A 27,965-nucleotide genomic window follows, 5' to 3' on the forward strand; every position below is an offset into this window, starting at 1 on the left:
TAGAGTAATTTGGGGTTACTTATTTTTGAGTTTCAGAAATTATGGCGTCTTCCTTTTTTGTTGTCAAGTTGTCCTTTTTCTTCTCTAATCTTTTGGAGTGCAGGTGTTACTTATGTGATGAAGAGGTACAATATTGTAGTACCAGTCAACTGGGTCAGGTGGTTGATTATGTTAGAAAACAATCCAGTATTACAGCTTCAAAACCAGGTAATAGTTACTTGTTTCTTAATATGTACTGTACTGTTAATTAGTATGTCTACTAAGATGTATTTATTGTATTAATTAGCATTATATACATATAGTAGAACAACATTAGTTATGGTATAAACTATAAAACTTTGATTAAGGATCTGATACATAGGGCCTGGTGGCCGTGCACCTGCTTGAGTATATATGTTGCAATGCCCAGAGACCCATGTTCAAGTCCCCAGTCCTCACCTACAGGAGGGAAGCTTCATGAATGGCGAAGCAGTGCTGCAGGTGTCTTTTCCTGCCTCCCCTTCACCTCTAGTTTTTCTCTGTCATATCACATAAATATATGAATAAATAATCTGAAACACTGAGAATATAGGTTATACTAAGTCTGTGTAGTAACGCCCTGTTTTTTTTCTGTGGCACAGGGGCTTATAGCTGGCCAGTTTTATATTGCAAATACTTTATTACAGCTGTTTGGATAATAAAGTGAAGAACTGTTAGCTCCTTCAGGGTTTTGTTAGGCATAATTAAATTAATTTGGTTGGCATAAGCTTGTTTAGAGTTTGCTTGAAGCTTGCTTAGATTTATTTATTTATTTGTGGATAGAGAACCCAGAGAAATTGAAAGGGAAGGAAGAAGTAGAGAGGGAGAGAGACAGAGAGACACCTGCAGCCCTGCTTCACCACTCATGAAGCTTCCCTCCTGCAGGTGGGGACCAGGGGCATGAACCCAGGTCCTTGCGCACTGTAAGGTGTGCACTTAACCAGGTGTGTCACTGCCCAGCCCCACTTGTTTAGATTTTTATAGTCATGAAATATTTTAGACTGAGGAAGACTTACCTGCTCATATAGTTTTTTGGCTCACACTCGCTTAAAATTTATTTCATGTACATGCTTTTTACTCAGTTCCTTTCTTTACTTTCACGAGGTATAATACTCATTTGTTAAAAAAAAAAAATGTTGGAAGTCCAGCAGTGCAGTGAGTTAAGCACACGTAGCATGAAGTGCAAGGACTGGCGGCGTAAGGATCTGGGATTGAGCCCCCAGCTCCCCACCTGCAGGGGAATTGCTTCACAGGTAGTGAAGCAGGTCTGCAGGTGTCTGTCTTTCTCTCCCCCTCTCTGTCTTCCCCTCCTCTCTCCATTTCTCCCTGTCCTATCCAACGATGATATCAATAACAACATCAATAATAACTACAGCAATAAAACAACAAGGGCAACAAAAGGGAATAAATAGATATTTTTTTAAAATGTGCATTTGGACAACTTTTCCCTACAAACACCTTTATTGGCTTATGATATGAAAAGGAAGATATATAGTAGAACATACTGTTGGTTTGTTCCTCACACTAATGTGTATATTAGCTATATTTCTTTCATCTTGTTTTTTAAATATTTATTATTTGCCATCAGGGTTATCACTGGGGCTCAGTGCCTGCACAGCCAACTCTTTGCTCCCAGTAGCCATCTTTTCCCTTCTTTTTTTAAAAATTTTTTTTAAATATATTTTCCCTTTTGTTGCCCTTGTTGTTTTTTTGTTGTAGTTATTATTATTGCTACTGTTGATGCCATCCTTGTTGGATAGGACAGAGAAATGGAGAGAGGAGGGGAAGACAGAGAGGGGAAGAGAAAGATAGACACCTGCAGACCTGCTTCACCACTTGTGAAGCGACTTCCCTGTAGGTGGGGAGCCGGGGGGCTCGAAGTGAGATCCTTACGCCTGTCCTTGTGCTTCGTGCCACGTGTGCTTAACCGCCGTGCTACCACCCGACCCCCTTCTTCTTTTTTTAATTGTTCTTTCTTTTTTCTTTTTGATAAAGGCAGAGAAATTAAGAGGGAAGGAGAAGAGAGGGAGAGAGCAAGAGAGACACCCACACCACTGCTTCACTGTAACCATATGTGCAGTTTTACCTCTGCAAGTGGGGACTGGTGGCTTAAATCCGGTTTCCTGCTCTACCGAGTGTGACCTTCTGAACAACTTCTCCTCTTCTCCTCCTCTACCTCCTCCCCTTTGTTTTTTAGATGTATCTTATTTTAATGCAATAGATACATATATATATATATATATATATACACACTTATCTGCCTATCTACCTGTCTTTCTGTATCTCTCATAAATTAATGAATTTTAAAGAGAGAACAGACCACTGCTCAGTGTGGCTTATGGTGATGTGGGGGATTGAACCTGGGACTTACCACTATGCTGTCCTCTCCACCTAAATTTCTTTTTAATGTGGTATTAGTGATCATGTTGTCTACTGCTGAGCCACCTTTCTTGCTCATTGGTTTTCCTCCTCGATGATAACTAACTCACTTATATGTATTAGAAAACATATAATGTCAGATCACAGATAATGATATTTGGTCCAAATCACAAATTCTAGTATTCTGTACTTAGTGTAACTGCCTTCTGATGACTGTTTTATATATACATCATGCTAAATCTGTTTTTTCCTTTTTGTCTTTGCGCAGCAAAAGATAATGGAAACATTGAACTTGAAAACAAAAAATTAGAAAAGGAGAGTAAAAATGAACAAGAAAGAGAAAAAAAGGAAAACATGACTAAAGAGAACCCTTCCATGAATTCTGGTGCTCAGATCACTGTGAAAGGACTCAGTAATTTGGGGAATACATGCTTCTTTAATGCCGTTATGCAGGTGCTAATGTTAATTTCTTGTCTGTTTTTAAAAAACTAGATTTTTTTTTCTTCATGATAGGATGTTTTTCCTCTTTTAAAAAATATTTATTTCCTTTTGTTGTCCTTGTTGTTTTATTGTTGTTGTTATTGGTGTTGTTGTTGGATAGGACAGAGAGAAATGGAGAGAGGAGGGCAAGACAGAAAGGGGGAGAGAAAGATAGACACCTGCAGACCTGCTTCACCGCCTGTGAAGCGACTCACCTGCAGGTAGGGAGCCAGGAGCTCGAACCGAGATCCTTACTTTGATCCTTGCACTTTGCGCCCCCTGCGTTTAACCTGCTGTGCTACCGCTCAACTCCCAATAGGATGTTTTTGTATATTTGTTTTAATGTTCCTCCCCTCCCCCAAGTGACTTGTTTCTGTGTTTTCAAAGGCAGTTCCTCCTGAACATAAATAACAGTTACAAACTTTCCTGACTGCTAGGGTGCAACAGTGGTCAAGCAAACATAGTCTTTCTTCATAGAATCTGCACATGGTTTGGAGGAACACTGACTAACTTTATAAAAGAACAAAAAAAGCCTAGTTAGAAATTATGGTATCATGCCCTGCAGGCAGCACTGGAGGTGTTGAACTCTCATTGCATGTGCTAGAGCAATGCTGTGATTCTCTTATTAATAAATAATCTTTTTTTAATATCTATTTTCCCATTTGTTGCCCTTGTTGTTTTTTCCTTGTTTTTGTAGTTATTGTTGTTGTTATTCATATTGTCATTGTTAGATGGGACAGAAGTGGAGAGAGGAGGGGAAGACAGAGAGGGAGAGAAAGGCGGACACCTGCAGAACTGCTTCACCATCTGTGAAATGATTCCCCTGCAGGTGGGGAGCTGGGGGCTTGAACCGGGATCCTTGTGCCAGTCCTTGCGTTTTGTGTCATGTGCACTTAACCCACTGTGCTACCGCCCGACTCCCATAAATAATCTAAAGTGAATGGGAGAGAATGGTGGAGGCAATGCAGGATTACAGTCAGGGTGACTACATCAGATTGGGTGGTGGGAGAATTGCCTTCAGAGGGAGTGAATGAGCTCAGAACTGAATTATTTTTGAGTCAGATGGAGTGGTCAGCAAAGTTTGTCTTAACTTTTTTTAATCTTTATTTATTTATCTCTGGATAGAGATAGCCAGAAATCGAGAGGGGAGGGAATGATAGAGAGGGAGAGAGACAGAGAGACACCTGCAGCACTGTTTCACCACTCATGAAGCTTTCCCCTTACGGGTGGGGACTGGGGCCTTGAACCTGAATCCTCGTGCATTGTAACGTGTATTCAACCAGGTGCCATAACTTTTTGTTTCCCAAGATAGATACAATAAAGATTGCAAGTTTTAGTTGTGATTTTTTGTTCTGATAAAATAGACACTTGCAAAATATTTCCGTGATATAGGGGTTGGGCAGTGGCACACTTGGTAAGACACATATGCAACAGTTGATAAGGACCCAGGTTCAAGCCCCTAGTCCCCACCTGCATAAGGGGAAACTTACTGGGAGGTGAAACAGCATTGTTGGTGTCTTTTTCTTTTTCTAAATTTATTTATTTATTCCCTTTTGTTACCCTTATTGTTCTGCTGTTGTAGTTATTATTGATGTCGTTGTTGGATAGGAAAGAGAGAAATGGAGAGAGAAGGGGAAGACAGAGAGGGGGAGAGAAAGATAGACACCTGCAGACCTGCTTCACCGCCTGTGAAGCGATTCCCTTGCAGGGGTGGAGCTGGGGGTTCAAACTGGGATCCTTATGCTGGTTCTTGTGCTTTGCGCCACATGCGCTTAACTCACTGCGCCACTGCCCGACTCCCGCCAGTGTATTTTTCTTTATCTCCCCCTGCCCTCTAGATACCTCTGTTCTGTCTGATGAATTAATGAATGAATGAATATGCCAGTGGATTGATTTGCCCCTAAATAATTTCTCATCTCATTTTTCAGAATTTGTCACAAACACCAGTACTTAGAGAACTATTGAAAGAAGTAAAAATGTCTGGAACAATTGTAAAAATTGAACCACCTGATTTGGCACTAACGGTATGTACTTTAAATTTCATTTTGCAGTCAGTAACTTTCTATCTCCTCTAAATTACTTTGAAGAATTGATACTCACTTCCTCCTTAATTATGTGTCAGGCTAATTGAAAATTAAAGTTATAAGGGGGGCATTTACATGTATTTGCTGTTTTATGCCATGTTTTGCTCTGTTCTTCTTTCTTTGGAACATTGTTAGAAGTAGTGAATTACTCCGAAAACTTTTCTTTCCTTTTTACAAGAGAACTACCCAGTTCTGGTTTATGGTTGTGCCTGGGAATGAATCAAAGGCCTCAGTTTCTTGATGACATGGAGCTGCCTCCTTGGATCAGTGTGTGTGTGTGTGTGTGTGTTGCCAGGGGTTCACATATGTGTAATGTTACCACTTCTTGGTCAGTGTTTTTTCACTAAGGAAGAAAGGCAGTGACATCACTGTGCTGGAGCTTCCCTCAGTGCTGTGATACTTCCATGAGGTGGCAGGAGCCTGTGCCTGTGCCACGCATGTGACAAAGCATTCCCCCCGTCCCGTGAGCTATTTCTCAGGCCCAAGCCCATTCTCCTCTCCCCCCCCACCCCCCCGCAACCAGGGTTATTGATGGGGCTTGGTGCCATCCTTATTTATTTTTTTCCCTGATAGGGACAGAGAAATTTGAAAAGGGGGAGAGACCTACAGCACTGCTCTGCAGCTTGTGAAGCTTCCCTCCTATAGGTAGGGACTGGGTACTTGAACCCAGCTCCTTGGGCATAACAGTATGTGTGCTCTACTGAGTGAGCCACTGCCCAGACCTATCCTAGTGTTTATTCCATATCCATAAGGAGGAAGAGATGGAGATGGGGAGAGAGTCACTAAAGTACCACTTCACCATCTGTGGATCTATCCCCCCCTCCTGTGTGCTCCCACTTGGGCCTAGGGGTCTAACCCAGGGCCTCACATTGTAAAAACATGTACTGTACAGACTGAGCTATCTTTCAGCTCCTATTTTTAATATATATTTTTTTATTTCCCCTTTTGTTGCCCTTGTTTTTTATTGTAGTTATTATTGTTGTTGTCATTGTTGAATAAGACAGAGAAATGGAGAGAGGAGGGGAAGACAGAGAGGAGGAGATAAAGAAAGACACCTACAGATCTGCTTCACCGCCTGTGAAGTGACTCCCCTGCAAGTGCAGAGCTTGGGGCTTGAACCGGAATCCTTCTGCTGGTCCTTGTGCTTTGCGCCATGTTCGCTTAACCTGCTGCGCTACCGCCCACTCCCTATTTTTAATATATATATATATTTTTTTTATTTAAGAAAGGATAAATTAACAAAACCATAGGGTAGGAGGGGTACAACTCCAGACAATTCCCACCACCCAATCTCCATATCCCACCTCCTCCCCGATAGCTTTCCCATTCTCTATCCCTCTGGGAGCATGGACCCAGGATCATTGTGGATTGTAGAAGGTGGAAGGTGTGGCTTCTGTAATTGCTTCCCCTCTGAACATGGGCATTGACTGGTTGGTCCATACTCCCAGTCTGCCTCTCTCTTTCCCTAGTAGGGTGGGTCTCTGGGGAAGTGGAGTACCAGGACACATTGGTGGGGTCTTCAGTCCAGGGAAGCCTGGCCGGCATCCTGATGACATTTGGAACCTGGTGACTGAAAAGAGAGTTAACATACAAAGTCAAACAAATTGTTGAGCAATCATGGACCCAAAGCTTGGAATAATGGAGAGGAAGTGTTAGGGGGATACTCACTGCAAACTCTAGTGTACTTCTGCTTTCAGGTATATATTTTGCAGTAGTTTATGGATACGTGTGAATTTTTAATATTTTTAAGGTGACTTCACTGATGTGTAACCAAATGAATATAGTCAGTTTTTATCATTTACATTTTACTAGGACTGTTTTAGTTATTTTTAAATTTTTTTTTTATTTCTTTATTGGGGAATTAATGTTTTACATTCAACAGTAAATACAGTAGTTTGTACATGCATAACATTCCCCAGTCTTTTTTTTTTTTAATTTATTATTTGCCACCAGGGTCATCACTGGGGCTCGGTAGCACTATGAATCCACCATTCCCATAGGCCATATTTCCTTCCTCCCCCCCCTTCACTTTATTACATAGGAAAGAGAGAAACTGAGAAGGGTGGGGGAGATAGAGAGCAGGAGAGAAAGACATTTGCAGACCTATTTCACTAAGTGTCCCCTCTGCAGGTGGGGTGTGGGGACTCAAACTTGGGTCTTTTTGCTTGGTATGTGTGTGCCTAACCTGGTACATCACTGCCTGTCCCCCTTCAGTTTTTTGTTTATTTGTTTGTTTGTTTTCCTTAAGATTTATTTATTTGCAAGAAAGGATAAGAGAGAAACCCAGAGCATCACTCTGGCACAAGCATTGCTTAAAATTAAGCTCAAGAGCTCATGTTTGAGAATTCAGTGTCTTAATCCACTGTGCCACCTCCCAGGCCTTGGCTATTTCACTTCTCAGGAAGTTAATTTCTGGCAAAGTTGAAACAGTAGAACTGAATTTTTTAAGATATATATATATATATATACATATATATATATATATATATATATATATATATATATATATATAACCTCCAGGGTTATTTCTGGGGCTCAGTGCCTGCACTACAAATTCACTGCTTCTCAAGGCCATTTTCCCCCTTTTTGTGGCCCTTGTTTATTGTTATTTTTATTGTTGTCATTACTGTTGTTGGATAGGACAGAGAGAAATGGAGAGAGGAGGGGAAGACAGAGAGGGAGAGAGAAAGACAGACACCTACAGACCTGCTTCACCGTTATTGAAGTGACCCCCCCTGCAGGTGGGGAGCCGAGGGTCTCGAACCGGGATCCTTAAACCATCCTTGCACTTTGTGCCATGTGTGCTTAACCTGCTACGCTACTGCCTCAGCCCCCCTAAATATTTTATTTATTTATTTACTGGATAGAGACAGAAACTGAGAGGAATGGGGGAAGAGAAGAGATACACCTGTAGCCCTGCTTCACTCGCAAAGCTTTCCCTCTGCATGTGGGACTAAGGGCTTGAACCTGGATCCTTGAGTATTTTAACATCTTCTCTCAACCAGGTGTGCCACCATCCAGCCCCAAAGTGAATTCTTTTTTTTAAAGATTTTATTTATTTATTCGTGAAGATAGCTGGAGAGAGAGAGAGAGAGAGAGAGAACCAGACCAGAACCAGACATCACTGTGGTACATGTGCTGCCGGGGATTGAACTCAGGACCTCATGCTTGAGAATCCAATGCTTTGTCCACTGTGTCACCTCCTAAACCACCCCAAAGTGAATTCTTTATAAAACAATCTTGACCAGAAAGTTTCCCTATCTTTTGATTTGCATTTTAAGTGGGACAGTTTTGTGAGGAACATTGGCATTATGGCTTGACGGGTTACATTTTAGTAAATGACTGTTGAATTTGACTGCAGAAAGTAATTTTTATTTCCATATTCAGGAACCCTTAGAAATAAATCTTGAGCCTCCCGGCCCTCTTACTTTAGCCATGAGCCAGTTTCTTAATGAGATGCAAGAGACCAAAAAGGGAATTGTTACTCCTAAAGAACTCTTTTCTCAGGTCTGTAAAAAGTGAGTATCCTCTTTGATTGTGCTTTCCACGCATCAGTAACATGCTAAGAAATAAGAATTAAAAAAATGAGTAGTACTGGAGTGAACCAGTATATAAATACTAAAGTCTAGCTTGGTTGATTTGGATTTACAAAACAATGTACTTAAAAATTAACTGCCAGTGGTGTTACTGGGCTAAATAGAAATCATGAAGTCAAGAGATTTGGGGATACGGTGATTTTGTGAAGTCAGTGTTAAGTGAACCACATAATTTCTTTTGTCTTTTTTTCACTTAATAGAGCAGCGCGATTTAAAGGATATCAGCAGCAAGACAGCCAGGAGCTGCTTCGTTATTTATTAGATGGGATGAGAGCAGAAGAACACCAAGTGAGCATATGTACAACTACTTTTATTAGTGATCCAGTGATGGCTCACGAGACTATAAGGTTACCGGGGTAGAGTTCAGCACCGCCCACGTGTACTCACCGCCCACGTCCTGTGCCCTTCCCTCCCCCAACTTAGCCTATTTTGACCTATTGTGTTTTGTTTTATTTTATTCTGTAAATGCTAATTGTGTACTTAAAATTTTTTTTAAAATTATTTCTATTTATTGGATAGAGACATCCTGAAATCAAGAGGGTAGGGGGAGATAGGGAAAGAAAAAGAGAGACCCCTAGCACACTGAGAAAGTCTCAGTACTGTGGTGTCTTTCTCTCCCTGAAAAAGTCTCTTCAAAGCATTGAAGCCCCAATGATGAAAGCCAAGAAAGACTTTTTTGAGAATTGCCTGGATATAAAGTAAAAAATATGTGGATGAGAATATAATTAATAATTGTGAAAACATACTGATAGCAACTAATATTGAGGTTAAGCAATTCTCTCAGTGTTTTATGTGAACTGCTATATTCAGACTTTATAGCTATTTTATGAGTAGATAGTGTTATTATTTTCTTATTCTATAGCTGTTGTTGCTTGGGTATAGAGATGTTCTGTGACCTGGTCTAGGATCATTAGGAATAATGAAGCTTTGAGCGCTGGATTCTGTCAATAAAGCTGTTGCTTAGCCACTCTGATTATTATAGGACATGAGCTGTTACTGGTCTTGCTAAAGGAGATGGGCATGTCCTTTTAAGTTTTGGTTTAAATAGGTTAAAATACTGAAATGATTAGACATTGTCTTTATTTAGGATTTTAGTCATCTCCAGGCTGACTTTTTCAGATAGAGTGTGTGTTTGTGTGTGTGTGTGTGTGTGTGTGTGTGTGTGACAGAGAGAGAGGGAGAGGAGAGGGAGAGGGAGCGGGAGAGAGACAGAAAGAAACCACAGCACCAAAGTTTCCTGCAGTGTGGGCTTGGCTCAGATGTAGGTCACAAAGCATTACACTGTCTTGTTTTAATTTTTATTTATTTATTGGATAGAGACCATCAGGAATTGAGAGGGGAAGGGAAGATAGGAAGAGAGACACCTGCAGCCCTGCTTTACCACTCGCACAGTTTTCCCCCTGCAGGTGGGGAGCAGGGGCTAGAACCTGGGTTCCTGTGCACTGCAACATGTGCACTCAGCCAGATGTGCCACCACCCAGCCCTGCATTGCACCATCAGTGTGAGCTATTTTGCTGACCCAAACAGCATCTTTATTCAGGGGGTAGTGATTATTTATTTATTATTATTTTTGCTGCCAGGGTTATTGCTGGGGCTTGTTGCCTAAACCACGAATCCACAACTCCTGGAGACCATTTTTTCCCCTTTTGTTGCCCTTGTTCCATCATTGTTGTTGTTATTATTATTGTTGTTGTTGTTGCTGTACTTGGATAGGACAGAGAGAAATCCAGAGAGGAGGGGAAGACAGAGGGAGAGAGAAAGATAGACACCTGTAGACCTGCTTCACCGCCTGTGAAGCGACTCCCCTGCAGGTAGGGAGCCAGGGGCTCGAAATGGCATCCTTCCGTCGGTCCTTGCGCTTCGCGCCATGTGCCCTTAACCCGCTGCGCTAGCGCCCAACTCCCTACTATTTATTTATTTATTTATTTATTCCTACTATTTATTTTTTAATGAAAGGGAGATACATAGAATGAGAGATAAGAGCACTGCTCAGCTCTTAACGGTGGTCCTGGGGATTGAATCTGGGGCCTTGGAGCTTCATGCATCAGAGTCTTCCACATAACCACTATGCTGCCTCCCCAACTGTAGACATATAATTATTTTTAACTCCTTTGATTATTTTTGAAAAGGTAATTTTAGAAAAAAAAATCTTTAGTAAATTTGGGTGTTCATCTTGACCACTTTCTTGATGTGATTGTCTATTTTTAAGGGAAATACTTATAAAAAAGCTTAGTAAATTAAGTAATTATAATTAATCACCTAATAAACATTTTAAATATATGTTTCATTGCTTTTAGAGAGTGAGTAGAGGAATTCTTAAAGCATTTGGTAATTCTACTGAAAAATTGGAAGAAGAACTAAAAAATAAAGTTAAAGGTAATGTCCCAACTTCTTGAACTAAACCATTATAGATAATTTCCTCTGTGCCTTAGGCCTGTATTGCTGGCATTTGTATTTCAGATCCATAGTTGCTGATATACTTTTCTCTTTTCACCATTTATTAATAATACTAAGTTCAGGGACTGGGTTGTGGTCCACCTGTTAGAGCACACCCCTTGCCTGGGCTCCAGCCTCAGGTCCCCTCTTACTGGGGGTGGGGGGTTTGGAGTTCAGGAGGTGGTGGCGCAGTGCTGCAAGTGTCTCTCTTTCTCTCCCTCTCTGTCTTTCTCTGTTGCTCACTCACCCTCTGAAAAAGAACGAAAAAGAGAGAAAACTGGCCACTGGGAATGGTGGAGTTCCGCAGGCACTGAGCCCCAGCGATAACCCTGGTGGCCAAAAAGAAAAAATATGATGAAAAAAAGGTGAATATTTTAGAAAAATGTAACTTTTGATGTGCTTTTTTTTTTTTTTTTTAAAGTATTTGTTTCATTTATTTCTCATGAAAGTGGTAGGTAGGTTGAGAGGGAGGGAGGGAGTAAGAGAGGACAGAGTGTGTCACCCTCAGAACCTCATGTTTGTGAATCCAGAGCTCAACTGCTGCTCCACCTTCCCAGCCACTTCACGCGTTTTCTTTTAAGCTGATACTGTCATAGAACCTAGAAAGCTAGTAACGTTCAGTGACTTTCACTTTATTTTTCAAAAGCTTTATTTTTTACACAGTGATATGTGAGTTACACTTGTCTGTGAATTATTGGTTGTTAGCTTGTTAATTGTGGGGATAATTCTCTTAATCTTGTGTGATAATTTAAGGATTTAGCATGATTTGGCCAGTAGAACCTTTTCTGATGATGGGCCTCTTCTACCTCTCTGCTACCTAGTACAGTACCTACTAGCTGCCAGTCCTGGTGAGCCTTTAAGAGGTACTAGTACTTTTGAGCACCTACATTTGTATTTGGCTTTAATTAATTTAAATCTAAATGACCATTATACTAGAAATCACAGTTTAGCATCAACATAGCATCTCTTTGCCCCCTTGGTGCTCTTTAGTTAACAGAGAAAATTGTGCTTCTGCGACTTTATTAAAATAGCTATTTTTGTATAAATGGACAACTTTCATTTGAGAAGTCTTACACAGTTCATGTATTTCTTTTTTCCTCAGAGACAGAAAACTTAACAAAGCATTTTGTCTGAGCATTTTCTTGAACTGTTTTTTGTTTGTTTTTTATTTTAACTGGATTTCAGTCTTAAGGGTTTACAGAGCAAGTTAGAACTCCCCAAGTGTGAAGTTGAATGTTAGATGTGACTTAGAGGACAACTGGCCTGTTTTACTAGTGGAGATGCTGACATGCAGAAAGTCTTACTGACTTGCAACATTTACCTTTACTGACTGGATCTTGGATAAGAACTTCTTTTTTTTTTTTTTTTTCCTTTTTCTATGAGATAGAAAAGAATTTTATAAAAAAGTGTGTGACTGACTATAAAAATAAAGTTATGAATAAAGAAAAACAAGTTTTAGGAAGTAAGAGAATCAGAATAAAAGTTTGGGGTTAGTGAGGTAAGTAGCTTATATCTTAATCAATTATAAAGAGTAATTGATACACTTTTTTTTTTTTTTTTTTGGGTATTGATACACTTTTTCTCCATATAGATTATGAAAAGAAAAAATCAGTGCCAAGTTTTGTGGACCGCATCTTTGGTGGCGAGCTCACTAGTACAATCATGTGTGATGAGTGCAGAACCGTAAGTGGATTGATTGACTGGTATTGATAGTACAGTGTACTAGGTGCTTCTTTCATAAACAGGATGTCTAGTTTCCTAAGATATCTCTGTTGCACTGTGCAAATAGACATGGTTTTTTATAGGAACTATCATCACTCTATCTTTTTTTTTTTTTGTCTCCAGGGTTATTGCTGGGTCTCGGTGCCTGCACTATGAACCTATTGCTCCTGGAGGCCATTTTTTCCCCCTTTGTTGTCCTTGCTGTTTTATTGTTGTTGTGGTCACTACTATTGTTATTGATGTCGTCGTTGCCTGGTAGGACGAGAGAAATGGAGAGAGGAAGGGAAGACAGAGAGGGGGAGAGAAAGTTAGATACCTGCAGACCTACTTCACCACATGTGAAGCAACCCCCCCCCCCCCCGCAGGTGGGGTGCCGGGGGCTTCAATCAGGATCCTTACTATGGTCCTTTCCGGTCCTTGAGCTTCGAGCCATGTGCCCCTAACCCGCTGTGCTACCACCCGACCCCCCATCACTCTGTATCTTGAACAAAGTTAATTTAGCGTTTCAATTTATTCCCTGAACCCGTGTTCTCCATGTCATGCAACATTTGATTTCTTTAAAATTTTTTTTTAATTTTTAAAAATATTTACTTATTTATTTTCTTTCGTTTAAGTTATTGCTGTAGTTATTATCCGTTGTTGTCACTAATGTCATTGTTGTTGGCTAGTACAGAGAGAAGTGGAGAGAGGAGGGGAAGATAGAGGGGGAGAGAAAGACTGACACCTGCAGACCTGCTTCACCGCTTGTGAAGTGACTCCCCTGCAGGTGCTCAAACTGGGATCCTTATGCCGGTCCTTGTGTTTTGCACCACCTGTGCTTAACCAGCTGCGTTACCACCTGACTCCTGATTTCTTATTTACTTTTTTAAAATATATTTTTTAAATTTATTTTCCCTTTTGTTGCCCTTGTTGTTTTTATTGTTGTTGTAGTTATTGTTGTTATTGATGTTGTCGTTGTTGGATAGGACAGAGAGAAATGGAGAGAGGAGGGGAAGATAGAGGGGGAGAGAAAGACAGACGCCTGCAGACCTGCTTCACCACCTGTGATGCTTCACCATTCTGCAGGTGGGGAGCCGGGGGCTCGAACTGCGATCCTTAGGGCAGTCCTTGCGCTTTGTGCACGTGCGCTTAACCCACTGTGCTACCACCCGACTCCCTTGATTTCTTATTTTCTTAACCTACTGCTAGAGCCCAGTACCTCTTTTCCCCCACTCAGATGATCTTACTATTTAATGTTTACAGTGAATCATCTCTGTTTTCTCTCTTTTTTTTTTTGGTTAAGGTCTCCTTGGTTCATGAATCTTTCCTTGATTTGTCTCTTCCAGTTTTAGATCATCAGGTAAGACTTATCAACTTGATTTAAAGTAACTCCTCTCCCCATTTGACTTTATGAGTGAAGTCTTAACCACCTTTTCTGAGTTTATTACCTATGAAGAAGTTGTTCTAAACCTAGTTGACATAGAATACATTTTTAGATTGAATAAAAAAAAAAAGTAGTTTTGGGGAAAAAAAAGTCTAGGTATGCCTAGAAATCTTTTGCTTTTCTTTTTTTCCTGATTCTTTTTGGGGCTATAGGTCTTGTTAGATGCACAATAATGCTGCTTCTGGATTGATTTTTTTCTTCATTTTTTTAGAAAAAAAAATTAGTTCACAAGAGTGAGGAGAGAGAGACACAGAGATGGAGAGACGCCACAGCAGCGTTCCAGCATTTGTGGAACTTTTTCTGGTGCTTCCATGTGGTGCCAAGGCTTGAACCTGAAGCTTCCAGTATGACAGGAGGCAGGCTGTCTCTCAGCCCATTTCCCCACAGGTTTTTCTTTTGTTTTGTTTTTAGATTTATTTGTCTAATGAGAGAGGGAAAAGGAAAGAACACTGAGAATAACTCTGGCACATGAAGTGCCAGGGATTGAATTCAGACTTCTGTTTGTACGTCCAGCACCTTATCCAGTCAGAAATAATGGTCAGAAATAATGGGCTAAAATTCTTTGTAGATTATTAGCTGTTTTTATTCAAATGTGGGGAAATATTCTCTTTATATTAGAAATTGCTGTGGTTTTTTTTTATATATTTATTCCATTTTGTTGCCCTGGTTGTTTTATTATTGTAGTTATTACTGTTGTTATCGTTGTTGGATAGGACAGAGAGAAATGGAGAGAAGAGGGGAAGACAGACAGGAGGAGCAAATCTGCTTCACCACTTGTGAAGCGACTCCCCTGCAGGTGGAGAAGAAATTGCTGTTTTTATTAAGACTAACTACAAATCCCTTTTTAGTTTTAATTTCATTAATGTTTTGTAGAGAGTATTTCAATTTTTTTTTCTTTTTTTTTTTCCTCCTCCAGGGTTATTGCTGGGCTCGGCGCCTGCACCATGAATCCACCGCTCCTGGAGGCCATTTTTTTCCCCCCTTTTGTTGCCCTTGTTGTAGCTTCGTTGTGGTTATTATTATTGCCCTTGTTGACGCAATTTGTTGTTGGATAGGACAGAGAGAAATAGAGAGAGGAGGGGAAGACAGAGAAGGGGAGAGAAAGACAGACACCTGCAGACCTGCTTCACCGCCTGTGAAGCGACTCCCCTGCAGGTGGGGAGCCGGGGGCTCGAACCGGGATCCTTACGCCAGTCCCTGCGCTTTGCGCCACATGCGCTTAACCCACTGCACCACCCGCCCGACCCCCTTCAATTTTTTTTTTAAGATTTTATTTATTCATGAGAAATGATAGAGAGAGAAAGAACCAGACATCACTCTGGTACATGTGCTGCCAGGGTTTGAACTTGGGACCTCATGCTTGAGAGTCGAAAGCCTTATCCACTGCGCCACCTCCCGGACCACGAGTATTTCAATTTTAAGCTGTGATAATTTACTTCCTTTATACAGTGATAGGAAAAAAAGAGAACATGTAAAGACTCTTAGATAAATCATTATTCAAGTGGTTTGGGAGTTGGCAGTGAATAAAGCCTGATGTCCTAAGTTCAGTCCCTGGCAGCACATGTACTGGTTATTTCTCTCTCTTTTTAAAATTAATTAATTAATTTTTGTATAGGGATGGTGAAATTGAGAAGGGAGAGAAACAGAGAGACACCTGTAGCCCTGCTTCATCACTTGTGAAGCTTTCCCTCTGCAGGTGGGGACCAAGGGCTTGAACCCGTGTCTTTGTGCACTGTAATGTGTGTACTTAATCAGTTGAGCCACTGCCTGGCCCCCATGTCTGTTTTTTTCTTTCTCTCTCCGCCAGTCTTTCTCATTATAAAATCTTAAAAAAAAAAAAAAAAATCATAAACACTAAGCAGAACTTGGCCTGGAGTTGGGGTACTGCACCAAAGTAAAAAGCTAGGGTGGGGGGAGGATTCAGATCCTGGAACATGACGGCAGAGGAAGACCTAGTGGGGCCTGTATTGTTATGTGGAAATGTTACACATAAACAAACTTGTATTTTACTGTCAACTGTAAACCATTAATTCAATTAAGAAAAAAAAGATAAACACTTTAAAAAAACATTACTCAACTTAATATGGACTACGGACCCCACTGATTAATGCCTTACCAAGCTTAATTTATTCTTTCTCTGAAACTATTATTTACTTTCAAATATATATAAATTTTTTCTAGCCCATTAAATTTTTTTTTTTAATTTATAAAAAGGAAACATTGACTAAACCATAGGATAAGAGGGGTACAGCTTCGCACAATTCCCACTGCCAGACCTCCATGTACCATCCCCTCCCCTGATAGCTTTCCTTCTCTTTAACCCTCTGGGAGTATGGACCCAAGGTCATTGTGGGATGCAGAAGGTGGAAGGTCTGGCCTCTGTAATTGCTTCCCTGCTGAACATGGGCGTTGACAGGTCGATCCATACTCCCAGCCTGCCTCTCTCTTTCCCTAGTGGAGAAGGGCTCTGGGGAAGTGGAGCTCCAAGGCACATTGGTGGGGTTGTCTGTCCGAAGAAGTCTGGTTGCATCCTGCTTCTAGCCCATTTTTTGATGGTAGGTGCCTTTACTCAGTGTGCCACCGCCTGGCACTTTAGCTCACTTTTTAATTTGCTTAATCTTTTGATAGAGACAGAGAGAAATCAAGCGGGATGGGGGTAAATGAAGAGAAAAAGACACTTAAAGCACTGTTCCGCCACTTGTAAATCTTCCTCCCTGCAGATGGGAACTGGGAACTTGGACCTGAACCCCTGTTCACAGTAACCTGTGTGCTCTGCTGGGTGCACCACTGCCAAACCTTTCTAACATACAAATGTGCAAAAGAATAAAAAGGAATACTTGTACGCTGGCATATAAATCACTTATAAACAGAACATTCATTTAAAAATGAACATAAGAGGCTGGGTGGTGGTGCATCTGGTTGAGCACACATGTTACAATGTGCAAGGACCCAGGTTCGAACTCCCGACCCTGCCTGCAAGGGGGAAAGCTTTGTAAGTGGTGAAGCATGGCTGCAGGTGTCTCTGTCTCTCTCCTTCTGTATCTCCCCTTCTCTCAGTTTCTGGCCGCCTCTACCCAATATATAAATAAAGATAATTAGAAAATTTAAAACAATAAAATGGACATAGTTATGACATAACATAGCATCTATGTAATATACAGTAACTTATATTCTTTCCTATTATTCTTGCATATAAAGTTACATTTTTCATTTATTTTCTTGGTTTTATTTTATTATTTTTTTAATCTTTATTTATTGGCTAGAGACAGCCAGAAATCAAGAGAGAAGGGGATGATAGAGAGGAAGAGAGACAAAGAGACACCTGCAGATTCACCTGCTTCACCACTTGCAAAGCTTTCCCCCTACACCTGTGGGCCGGAGTCTCAAACCTGGGTCCTTGTGCATTGTAATGTGTGCTCAACCAGGTGCAACACCACCTGGTCCCTTTGTATTTTTTCCTTAGTATGTGAAGATTACTCTCTAGTTTATAAGATAAATGAATTTATATTTCATATTTTTTTTTCAAATGGTATGGGAAATAAATCCAGTATAAAAATGGGAGTAGAAACATTTAGGTGGCATAAAATCTCTATTCATCAAATAGCATTCGTGAATTTTTTTTTTTTTGACATGTTTTCTCCATATTTTTAGAGTGGTAAGAAAAGTATAAATGACAAAAATCTGAAAAAGACAATGGAGAATGAAGATCAAGACAGTGAGGAAGAAAATGACAATGACAGTTACATGAAAGAGAGGAATGATATTCCTTCAGGAACAAGTAAACATTTACAGAAAAAAGCAAAGAAGCAAGCCAAAAAGCAAGCCAAGGTGAGTAATTTGGAAGATAACCATACTTTAATAATTTTATATGTTGAACTCTTGAGTTTGAGCTCTGAATGATACAGCCTTTTCCTTTGTTTTATATGTGTATTTATTTATTGGATCAAGACAGAGAAATTGAGAGGGGAGGAGACAGAAAGACACCTGTAGCCCTGCTTTACCACTTGTGAAACTTTCCCCCTGCAGGTGGAGATCAGGGGCTTAAACCTGGGTCCTTGTGCTCTGTAACATGCGCATCTCAACCAAGTGCATCACTGCCTGGCCCCTCTTTAAATTTTTTAACATTTGATTGATTTTTTTTTTGGTGTGTTATTCTGATTGCTATTTAGTATCAGAATTCCATGACAAAACCTTCAAATTGTGACTGTGTTTTCCAATTTTTTTTCTCTCTCTCGCTCCCTCCCTTTTCCTTCCCTCCTTCCTTCCTTTTTTTTTTTCCTTCCTTTTTTCTTTCACCTCTTCCACATTACTGGACCAGGTGAAAGAATCCAATGTAGGGGAAATATTTATGTTTAGTATATTTCATATCTATGTATATATAGATATGTATATATCTATATATCTGTGTACAAATATCTTTTTGGTATATCTTTTTTATGTTTTTTAACTTATTCCTTTTTGTTGCCTTTGTTGTTTTATTGTTGTTATTGATGTTGTCGTTGTTGGATAGGACAGAGAGAAATGGAGAGAGGAGAGGAAGACAGAGGAGGAGAAAAAGACACCTGCAGACCTGCTTTACCACTTGTGAAGCGACTCCCCTGCAGGTGGGGAGCCAGGGGCTCGAACCAGGATCCTTAAGCCGGTCCTTACGCTTTGCACCACATGTGCTTAACCCACTCCGCTACCGCCTGACTCCCTTTTTGGTATATCTTATCTAGAATGGGATTCGAAAGCAGTGGGCTCTATTCTTACAATGGTACAATTCTGCAGAGATAGAATCCTAGTCCCAGCTCATGAATCATGCCAGCATAAGCATAGCATTGGAGAAGGTACTAGCTCCCGTTACAATCAAACAACGAGGAACAAAAGCCTGCCTGAGAACTGAAGGCCCCCAACCCCAGCTTGTGCCTCCTTTTCCTCTCTCATCCACCCTGAAACCCCAGGTTAGAATCTTGGCTTGGTGCCTGGAGTAGGTGGGCATGGCTTAGTGTCAACGATGGCCCAATTGCAGAGGTGCCATCAAAGAGTTAACTAGGATGTGCGAGTATGTGGATGTGGGATAATTGGGAAATAAATTCTACAAATATCCCGAAAGGGGAAAAAGACCTTTGATCTTTCTATAGAGAGGCAGACACCATAGACAGAACCGCCTTCTGGGGCCTGCACACCTCTCAGGCTGGGTGGCGGATGGCAGCCCTCTAAGAAATCAGATGGCAACTGATTCCATCAGGATCATCTTAACCGGTCAGAGGGGAGAGAGGGAGTGAGAAAATAATTAAATCTGCAGTGTGCCAAGCATGGACAGTGTGGCTTTGAAATCACCTTTTCAGGAAGTTTTACGATTTGCTCATGGCCGTGTACACTGCAGACTTAAGATTTTTCTTTACGCGTCTTTGATTGATGTAAGGGGTTAATAATATCTGCGTGTTCTCTGTCAAGGGCTGGGGCCCCTGGCTATTTCTGATTTTGCAAATTTGACACTTATGTAAAGAAAGGTTTGTAAGACTTTTTAAAAATCTTACATTATTTTTGATAACTCGATGTTTTAATTGATTTTTAATTTTATTTGTTTAAAAAAGTTTTTATTATCTTTTATTTATTAGATAGAGACAGCCAGAAATCAAGAGGGCAGGGGAAATAGGGAGGGAAAGAGAAAGACACCTGCAGCTCTGCTTCACCACTTGCAAAGCTTTCCCTCTGCAGGTGGGAACTGAGGGCTGGAACCCGGGTCTTTGAGCACTGTAACATGTGCGCTCAACCAGGTGCGCTACCACCTGGACCCTTACTTATTTTTTTTAACCACAGCACTGCTCTGTTCTAGTTTATGGTGGTGCGGGGGTGGGGGGGTGTTTGAACCTGGGACTTTGGAGCCTCAAGCATGAGAGTTTCTTTGCATAACCATTATACCCCCTTAATTGATTTGTTATATTCCTTGAGTTAATACATTGACATGCAAATTTACTCTATTTTAACCAGAACATTGCGTAGCTCTGACTTGTGGATTGAATCTTGAACAGTGGAGCCTCCAGGCATGAAAATCTTTTTGCATAACCATTATGCTATCTTCCTGCCCCTACATTAACTTTTTTTTTTAATATAAAGCTACTATTATCTTCCTTTTACTCCTGTCCTTTTCATTGATAACCACTTTTTTAGTCTCTTGTATGTTTTTGGAGTTTTCTTTGGAAAATATGCTAAAATGCAAATGTGTAGTCTTGGCTTTCCCTCCTCTAAAAAAAACCATACAAACTATTCTTATCCTCAAAGGGATTGCTCTTTTGGTGATAACCCAAAATTCTAACCTCTTGAGTCTTTAGACATTCATTCCAATAACAGGAATCTTAATGATTTCCAAGAAAAGAAAAGAATTGGAAAGAGGCTGTAAATGGTGAACAAGAAGGGGTGGGGGCTTTACTGTCCTCTGGCTTTCTTGTTTCCTGCTTAACAGGGTCCGATGTTTCCCCAGATGTTCTCTGGTCCACTGCCCAAAGCATTCCTGTGCTTGTGCATCTTTATTTTTGACTTTTCTGTTCCCTTAGTGAAACTTAAATAACTGTGATTCATATGACTGTAACTGTTGCTGTTTTGTGAGTAGTCATACCCTCCAGAAGGGTTAATAATTGGCCACTTGGGTTCAACAATCTTATTTCTCTATCTAGGTCCCTTCTCAGGGGATCATGTCTTGCATTCTTTTGACAGTTTTCGATGATTTATGATGATTTACTCCTTAAAAGTACATGACACCTTTTCACTGTGCATTTGACCCTTGATTGTAAAGGAGCCTTTAGCACCAGAAATCTGGGAGGGAATGCTAATTATTTATTACTGATTGCTAAAGAGAAAACCTGGCGTGCTATAGCAGTGTGTCTTTCTCTTCCTCCTGTTTGTTTTGTTTTTTCTAAAGAATGTTTTATACCTTTTTACACAGAACCAACGAAGGCAAAAAAAATTTCAAGGGAAAGTTTTTCATTTAAATGATATCTGTGCCATTGACCATCCTGAAGATAATGAACACGAAGGGGAAGGGCATCTCCAAGAAGAAGTGGATGTTAAATTCAACCATATTTCAGAAGAGGAAGTGATGCATAAACAATATTGTGTTAGTTCAAAAGATTTGAATGAGCAGGAGAAAATACTAGAAAGTGTAGCTGACAATGAGAAAGCCATGGAGGAAGCAAATGAGGAAAATGTTAGCATGGATAATAATCTGGAGGTGTTGGCATCTTCTCCCCCAGAATGCCCTAGGAACGTAAATGGTTCCTACCTGATGGAAGAAAGCAATGGAGAAGTGGACATCTCTAGTAGTTTCAAAAACCTTAACTTGAATGCTGTTCTTCAGCCTGATGAAATAAATATAGAGATTCTGAATGACAGCCATACATCTGGGATTCCAGTATATGAGATTATAAATGAAGATCCAGAAACTGCTTTCTGTACTCTCGCAAATAGGGAAGCTTTCAGTACCGATGAATGTTCAATCCAACATTGCTTATATCAATTTACCCGAAATGAGAAACTTCGAGATGCAAATAAACTGCTTTGTGAAGTATGTACCCGGAGGCAGTACAGTGAACCAAAGGCAACTATGAAAGGTATTTAGAGACTCACAGAGAAAAGAAAATAAGTATACTAGGGGGCACATTTTGCAGTACATACGTGGAGTTCCTTTTTGTAAACATGTTAAGAGGATGGAAGAAATCGACCTCTACTGAAGTGGCTCGTACTCAAGAATGTGTCAGTGGCACGGTTTGCTTTCTGACACCCCCCTTGTAGGCAGCTCATCCCACTCGGATGTTATGACAGCAGGGGCCTTATGGACAGTGGCTCTGCACCCGTTGTTTCCCAACAAAATTGTGATGACTTTCCTCTCCCTTTTTTTAAGCGGCCCCTATTTAAGACTGAAGTGCACTAGTGTCATGCCCAGTGTGGGATACTGGGAGGACAGAGCTTTCTTACAATCTCCCGCAAGTAGCACTACATTAATTGATAATTTCCCTCTACCCTTTTATTTTGAACTTGGAAGGTAGAAAGAGAAGTCACGGGTCCCTAACGACTATTGCTAGAGCTCCTGAGCTATTAGGTTGTTTTTTTTTTAAATTATTTATTGGGAAATTAATGTTTTACAGTCGACAGTAAATACAATAGTTTGTACATGCATAACATTTCTCAGTTTTCCATATAACAATAGAACTATTTATTAGGTTTTGTTGTTAATGCATGTTTACATATTGATGCAAAAAGGTACCTTGTGTTAGATGTTTCAGTCTTTTTATTGATTTGTTACAACAGGCACTGGCAAACTACATCCGCTGACCAAACCTGGCTTATGATCTGTTTTTATGTGGTCTGTAAGGTTACAAAGAAATTACTAGGTGAATATCTAGAAATAATCTAGTGATAGGAAACACTAAATTTTGAGTCCCAACTAAGTGAATTTTACCTCTCCAAAATCAATTCCAATGTTCTTTTCAGTAGTCTGAAATTATACTCAGTTGTAATGATCACTTTTGAATCTCATTAGTAATAATTTGTGAGAAAAAAAATCCCCTCATTTAAATAACCTGCAAAGTACACTTGAATTTTTGCTTCTCGGTCACATTTAAAAAGTACTTATTGACTAATCCTTTTCAAAAATGTACTAATGCTGTTTGAGATGTTTTAAATGACATTACAGCATATGAATGCTTTCTCCGGTGATTTTTAACACCGCCAAAATGTCTTTCTTTAGGTGAAAGGAAACATGTTTACACCGATGCCAAAAAGCAGATGCTGATTTCTCTTGTTCCTCCTGTTCTCACTCTCCATTTAAAGAGATTTCAACAGGTACTTGTATTTGTTAACCTGAAATCTGTGTCAGATATGTGACACCTACTTTGTTTTTGCCTTATCACATGACCGTGTTTCTTTGATTTGTTGTTCATTCTAACTTGAGAGAGAGAGGAAAGTAAAAAAGAGGAAAAAAATATGTAAGTCAAGTTTGAAGATGCATGTCAAGGTTGAGGAGAAATCTTGGTCTGGTCCCTCTTCAGTTTTACTTGTTTTCACGTTATATTATAGAAATACTGGTTGTTGGCTCAGTGGCAGAGCACAGAACAGGCATGCAGGAAGTCTGGAGTTTGAGTCCCAGCAAAGTCTGGGAGATGCTCTAGTTCTCTCTCTCTTCTCCTCTTAAATAAATAAAAAAAAAAAAAAAAAAAAAAAAAGAAATACTAGCATTTAGTTCTAATTTTTATTTCAGGTTTAAAAAAAAGACCAAAGTTATAGCTCACACTTAGGAATTTCAGTGATTTTTATTTTATTTTCCTGGTTTGTATATAGTCCCTGTTTCTTTTTCTTTCTTCCTCTCTTTCCTCTTCTTTTTTTAATTTGTTAGATAGAGCAGGAAGGGGAAGTAGGGAGACAGACAGACACCTGCAACACTGCTTCACCACTCACAAAGCTTTCCTCCTGCAGGTGGGGACTGGGGACCCGAACCTGGGTCCTTGCACATTGTAACGTGCACTCAACCAGGTGCGCCACCACCCGGCCTCGACCCCGCCTATTTTTACTGAACCTTGTAAATACATGTAGCTTGGGTTTTCGTCACTTGGTCACTCCATCTTTGGCGGAAGATACTTTCTGTATTAGCAGTCCTAAGTTCAAGTTTAGTCAGTTCCCAAAAAGTGCCTTAAGGTTTCTGTTGAGGGAGAGAAGGACCACCCAGGAATGGGGGTGGTTGTAGGTGTAGGTGGGGCCTTTGGCTTTAAGAAGACTTGTCCTCTGGGGGCACACTCTTTGTCCTGAGACCACCATGTGAGCTATATGTAAGTTTTCAGTCCCCTTGCTTTTCTCCTTTTTTCTTTTTCTCTTTCCTGACATGTTTTTGTGTCCAGTAAAGTGTAATTTACCCAGATAATCATGTTTTCCACCAATTCTTTGTTGGGAAAAGGCATGGCAAACTCAGAATGGGGAACAGAGGCTGTTCCTGGTCCCCCCCCCCCCCTTATTCCTTTAACATTTCCACTCTGTAAGTGATGTGTATTTGACTCTGGACAGCCCACTAAGCTTGGTTCCAAGGTTGATGCTGAAAATGTGTTCTTCAGAGTATTCTGCTGTTGCTGAATCTTAGACATGAAAACTAGTCTAGTCTGGCTCTTCTAGATGACTGAGAATTTCCTCATAGGAGCACCTTTCTTTACATATATATATATATTGTATATATTTTTTATCCTAATGAGATAATGAGATGCAACAAGAAAGATACAGGGACCAGAACACTGCTCAGTGCTGGCTTATGGTGTGTGCAGAGAATTTAACCTAGGCATGAAATTTTTTTTTTTTTTTTAATTTTTTATTTAAGAAAGGATTAGTGAACAAAAGCATAAGGTAGGAGGGGTACAACTCCACACAATTCCCAACACCCAATCCCCATAACCCACCCCCTCCCCCGATAGCTCTCCCATTCTCCATCCCTCTGGGAGCATGGACCCAGGGTCGTTGAGGGATGCAGAAGGTAGAAGGTCTGGCTTCTGCAATTGCTTCCCCGCTGAACATGGGCGTTGACTGGTCGGTCCATACCCCCAGTCTGCCTCTCTCTCTCCCCAGTAGGGTGTGACTCTGGGGAAGCTGAGCTCCAGGACACATTGGTGGGGTCTTCAATCCAGGGAAGCCTAGCCAGCATCCTGGTGGCATCTGGAACCCACGATGCGGTCAGAGCGCTCGCTGTCAGCAACTTCTCAGGCCGCCATCTTCCTCTCACTCCCCCCATTTAGTGTTCTCGAAATTTTTTTTTTTAATTTATTTATTCCCTTTTGTTGCCCTTGTTTTATTGTTGTAGTTATTGTTGTTATCGTTGTTGGATAAGACAGAGAGAAATGGAGAGAGGAGGGGAAGACAGAGAGGGGGAGATAAAGATAGACACCTGCAGACCTGCTTCACCGCTTGTGAAGCGACTCCCCTGCAGGTGGGGAGCCAGGGGCTCAAAGTGGGATCCTTACGCTGGTCCTTGAGCTTTGAGCCACCTGTGCTTAACCTGCTGTGCTACCGCCCGACTCCTTGTGAATTTTTTTGCATAACCATTATGCTACCTCTCCTGCCCCAGGAGCAGTTTTTAATATATTGAGGTGTTTATGTGTGTACCTAGCAAAAACTAATTAATTTGAGATGCGTTGGTAGTCAGGAATAAGTTTCCGGAAAAGACTGAACTAGCTGGTGGTGGGTATGGTGTGGAATTATACCCCTATTAATAATTTTGTAAGTCAATATTAAATCACTAATAAAAAAGTTGAGCTAGGGTTGCATATTGTTCTTTTGGGTGTCAGTGTGAGATTGTGGGGTACTGAATACAGCTTTTAGAGAAGAACTCAACTTATCCTCTTGTTTTTTTCCAGGCTGGTTTTAATCTACGCAAAGTTAACAAACACATCAAATTCCCAGAGATCTTAGATCTGGCTCCTTTTTGTACCCTTAAATGTAAGGTAGGTAAACAGTATCTTTTTGGAAAAGGCTGTTAAAGGCGAACCACAGTTTACTGAATATTCCCACCAGAGATACTTAAATATGAAGTTGTAGTCATCATTTGAATGAGTCTTTGACCTTTTTCTGTCTTTGTAATTTTCAAGATCTGTTATGATTTTGATCATTAGGGTGTTAATTCAACATTTTTGAGACTCTCCCATTACTATGACATTGTCTTGATAGCCAAAGGCATGAAATTAACACTTATTTGTGAATAGATACATTAATGCCCAGCATGTTGGTGGTTCCCTGAAGGCTCCATGAAGTAGATCATTAATTCCTCAGCTACTAGTTGGCTATGACTCACAAAATGTGATGAATCTAGAGGCAACAAGTTTTCTAGACAGAAGGGCATAATGGGTGCTGGGACTGGCAGTATAACCCATTCCATAATTTGTAAGGTCTAATCAGCATTGGGGGATGACTTTGAAAAGTAAATTAAAGTTCACATGGCACGAAGCACAAGGACTGGTGTTAAGGGTCCTGGTTTGAGCCCCCAGCTCCCCATCTGCAGGGGGAGTCGCTTCACTAGCCATGAAGCAGGTCTGCAGGTGTCTTTCTCTCCCCCTTTCTTGTCTTCTCTTTCCACTTCTCTCTGTCCTACCCAACGGCAACAGCAATAACAATGCTAACAAAGGCAACAAAAAGGAAAAAATAGCCTCCAGGAGCAGTGGATTTGTAGTGCAAGCACCGAGCCCCAGCAATAACCCTGGATGCAAAATAATAATGATGATGATGATGTCTTGGAGCATTATCATAGGGACATGCAGTAGAGAGCAACTGGGAAGTTTAGAACAGGGAGTGATGTGACCAGATTGTGTATTTCATAGGTTACTTGATGAAGCACGGAGGCTAGATTTTTAGATGAGAAACTAGAGGCAGGGAAGCTTGGATGCTACTAACTAGCTCACTAATTAGATGATGAGGGCATAAACTAGGGAGGTAGAAAAGGTGATTGAATGTATATTCCAGCAGACAAAATCAACCAGGCTTGTGGTTGATTTTTGGAAGAGGGAGCAGAGGTGTGAGTTGAGGGCCAGGCTTGAGTGAGCAGGCAAATGAAACTATTGGAAATTGAGGTTAGAAATACAGGAGGAAGAGCGGACTGGGAAGTAGAGAAAGTTGGTTCAGTTTTGGATATTCATTTGTAGGTATTTTGGGGGCTGTTCATGTGAATATATTATACTCTGAGTAGAGAGATTAGGGCTAAAGATCAAAGTCTGTGATTGTGGTGAGCATGAGTGTAAGAGGAATAGCTACCAGAGGACACCAATCTCAGATGTCTCCATGTTGAAGAGTTTGGTGAATCAGGGAAGCGACACAACCTTGTCATAAACATATCGCTCACGTCATTACTTGTGTGTAAAACCTGATGTGAAATTCTCTTTCCTCACTTCGGAATTTTGGTGGGTAGGTGAGAGTTGCTTAAAGGTTAGAGAATCCAATATATAAGTTGAAAATTGTCTTGCTAGCATGTGAATGGACTAATTGAATTCTGTTCATTTTTTAAAAGAATGTTGCTGAGGAAAATACAAGGGTGCTGTATTCCTTATATGGAGTCGTTGAGCACAGTGGGACTATGAGGTCAGGGCATTATACAGCCTATGCCAAGGCCAGAACTGCAAACAGTCATCTCTCTAAGCTTGTCCTTCATGGTGACATTCCACAAGGTAAGACATTTTGGAGAATTCTGGTATTCAGCTATGTATGGCAAAACCAAAATCCAACTTGCATCTCCATTATTATTATTTTTTGTCCCTCCTACAGATTGTGAAATGGAATCAACCAAAGGGCAGTGGTTTCACATCAGTGACACGCACGTGCAAGCTGTGCCTACAGCTAAAGTACTAAATTCACAAGCTTACCTCCTATTTTATGAGAGAATACTGTAAGTTTCCAAAAAACCTCCTCTGGAAACGTTCGTCCATGGCTTTCTATAATGGCTATCTTAATAAAGAAGACTTACTATAAATCATGTCACTTAAAAATACATGTCAAATGAAATCATGTATATTGAACTACTAGCAAGAGGGAAAACACCTGAAAATTTGCAATGGCTTTGTATCACCATAGTGATTTTTATTCCCTTTCCCAGCTTCTGGAAAAGACTGACCTCTGTGTTTGTTTGGATGTTGGGGTACCTCACATCAATAAACTGACTTATCCCCCAAGATTTGTTTTATTACTTAAAAAAAAAAAAAACAAACCCTTTTCATTATTCCCTTTGTTGCCCTTGTTTTATTGTTGATATTATTGGATAGGACAGAGAGAAATGGAGAGGGGAGGGGAAGACAGAGGGGAAGAGAAAGACACCTGCAGACCTGCTTCATG

The 27,965-nt window shown here is 40.5% G+C and overlaps 1 protein-coding gene across 3 annotated transcripts in view; it reads left to right on the plus strand.

Annotated features, from left to right (window-relative positions):
- Positions 1 to 27,805, plus strand: part of USP16 (ubiquitin specific peptidase 16) — a 40,142-nt gene extending 12,337 nt beyond the window's left edge. For 2 of the 3 annotated variants that reach the window (XM_060198579.1, XM_060198580.1), the window contains 14 exons: positions 104 to 207; positions 2,666 to 2,850; positions 4,806 to 4,901; positions 8,349 to 8,479; positions 8,758 to 8,845; positions 10,855 to 10,933; positions 12,585 to 12,676; positions 13,998 to 14,054; positions 17,790 to 17,966; positions 21,067 to 21,730; positions 22,867 to 22,961; positions 25,508 to 25,594; positions 27,148 to 27,304; positions 27,402 to 27,805. In XM_060198579.1, coding sequence (XP_060054562.1) covers positions 104 to 207; positions 2,666 to 2,850; positions 4,806 to 4,901; positions 8,349 to 8,479; positions 8,758 to 8,845; positions 10,855 to 10,933; positions 12,585 to 12,676; positions 13,998 to 14,054; positions 17,790 to 17,966; positions 21,067 to 21,730; positions 22,867 to 22,961; positions 25,508 to 25,594; positions 27,148 to 27,304; positions 27,402 to 27,526 — 2,137 coding nt within the window. In that variant the 3' untranslated portion in view covers positions 27,527 to 27,805. The remainder of the gene's footprint in view (positions 1 to 103; positions 208 to 2,665; positions 2,851 to 4,805; positions 4,902 to 8,348; positions 8,480 to 8,757; positions 8,846 to 10,854; positions 10,934 to 12,584; positions 12,677 to 13,997; positions 14,055 to 17,789; positions 17,967 to 21,066; positions 21,731 to 22,866; positions 22,962 to 25,507; positions 25,595 to 27,147; positions 27,305 to 27,401) is intronic. The other variant, XM_060198581.1, reaches the window with a different exon arrangement.
- Positions 27,806 to 27,965: the final 160 nt, after the last annotated feature.

This window comes from Erinaceus europaeus, chromosome 9 (genome assembly GCF_950295315.1).
Source record: "Erinaceus europaeus chromosome 9, mEriEur2.1, whole genome shotgun sequence".
Classification (NCBI taxonomy): Eukaryota; Metazoa; Chordata; class Mammalia; order Eulipotyphla; family Erinaceidae; genus Erinaceus; species Erinaceus europaeus.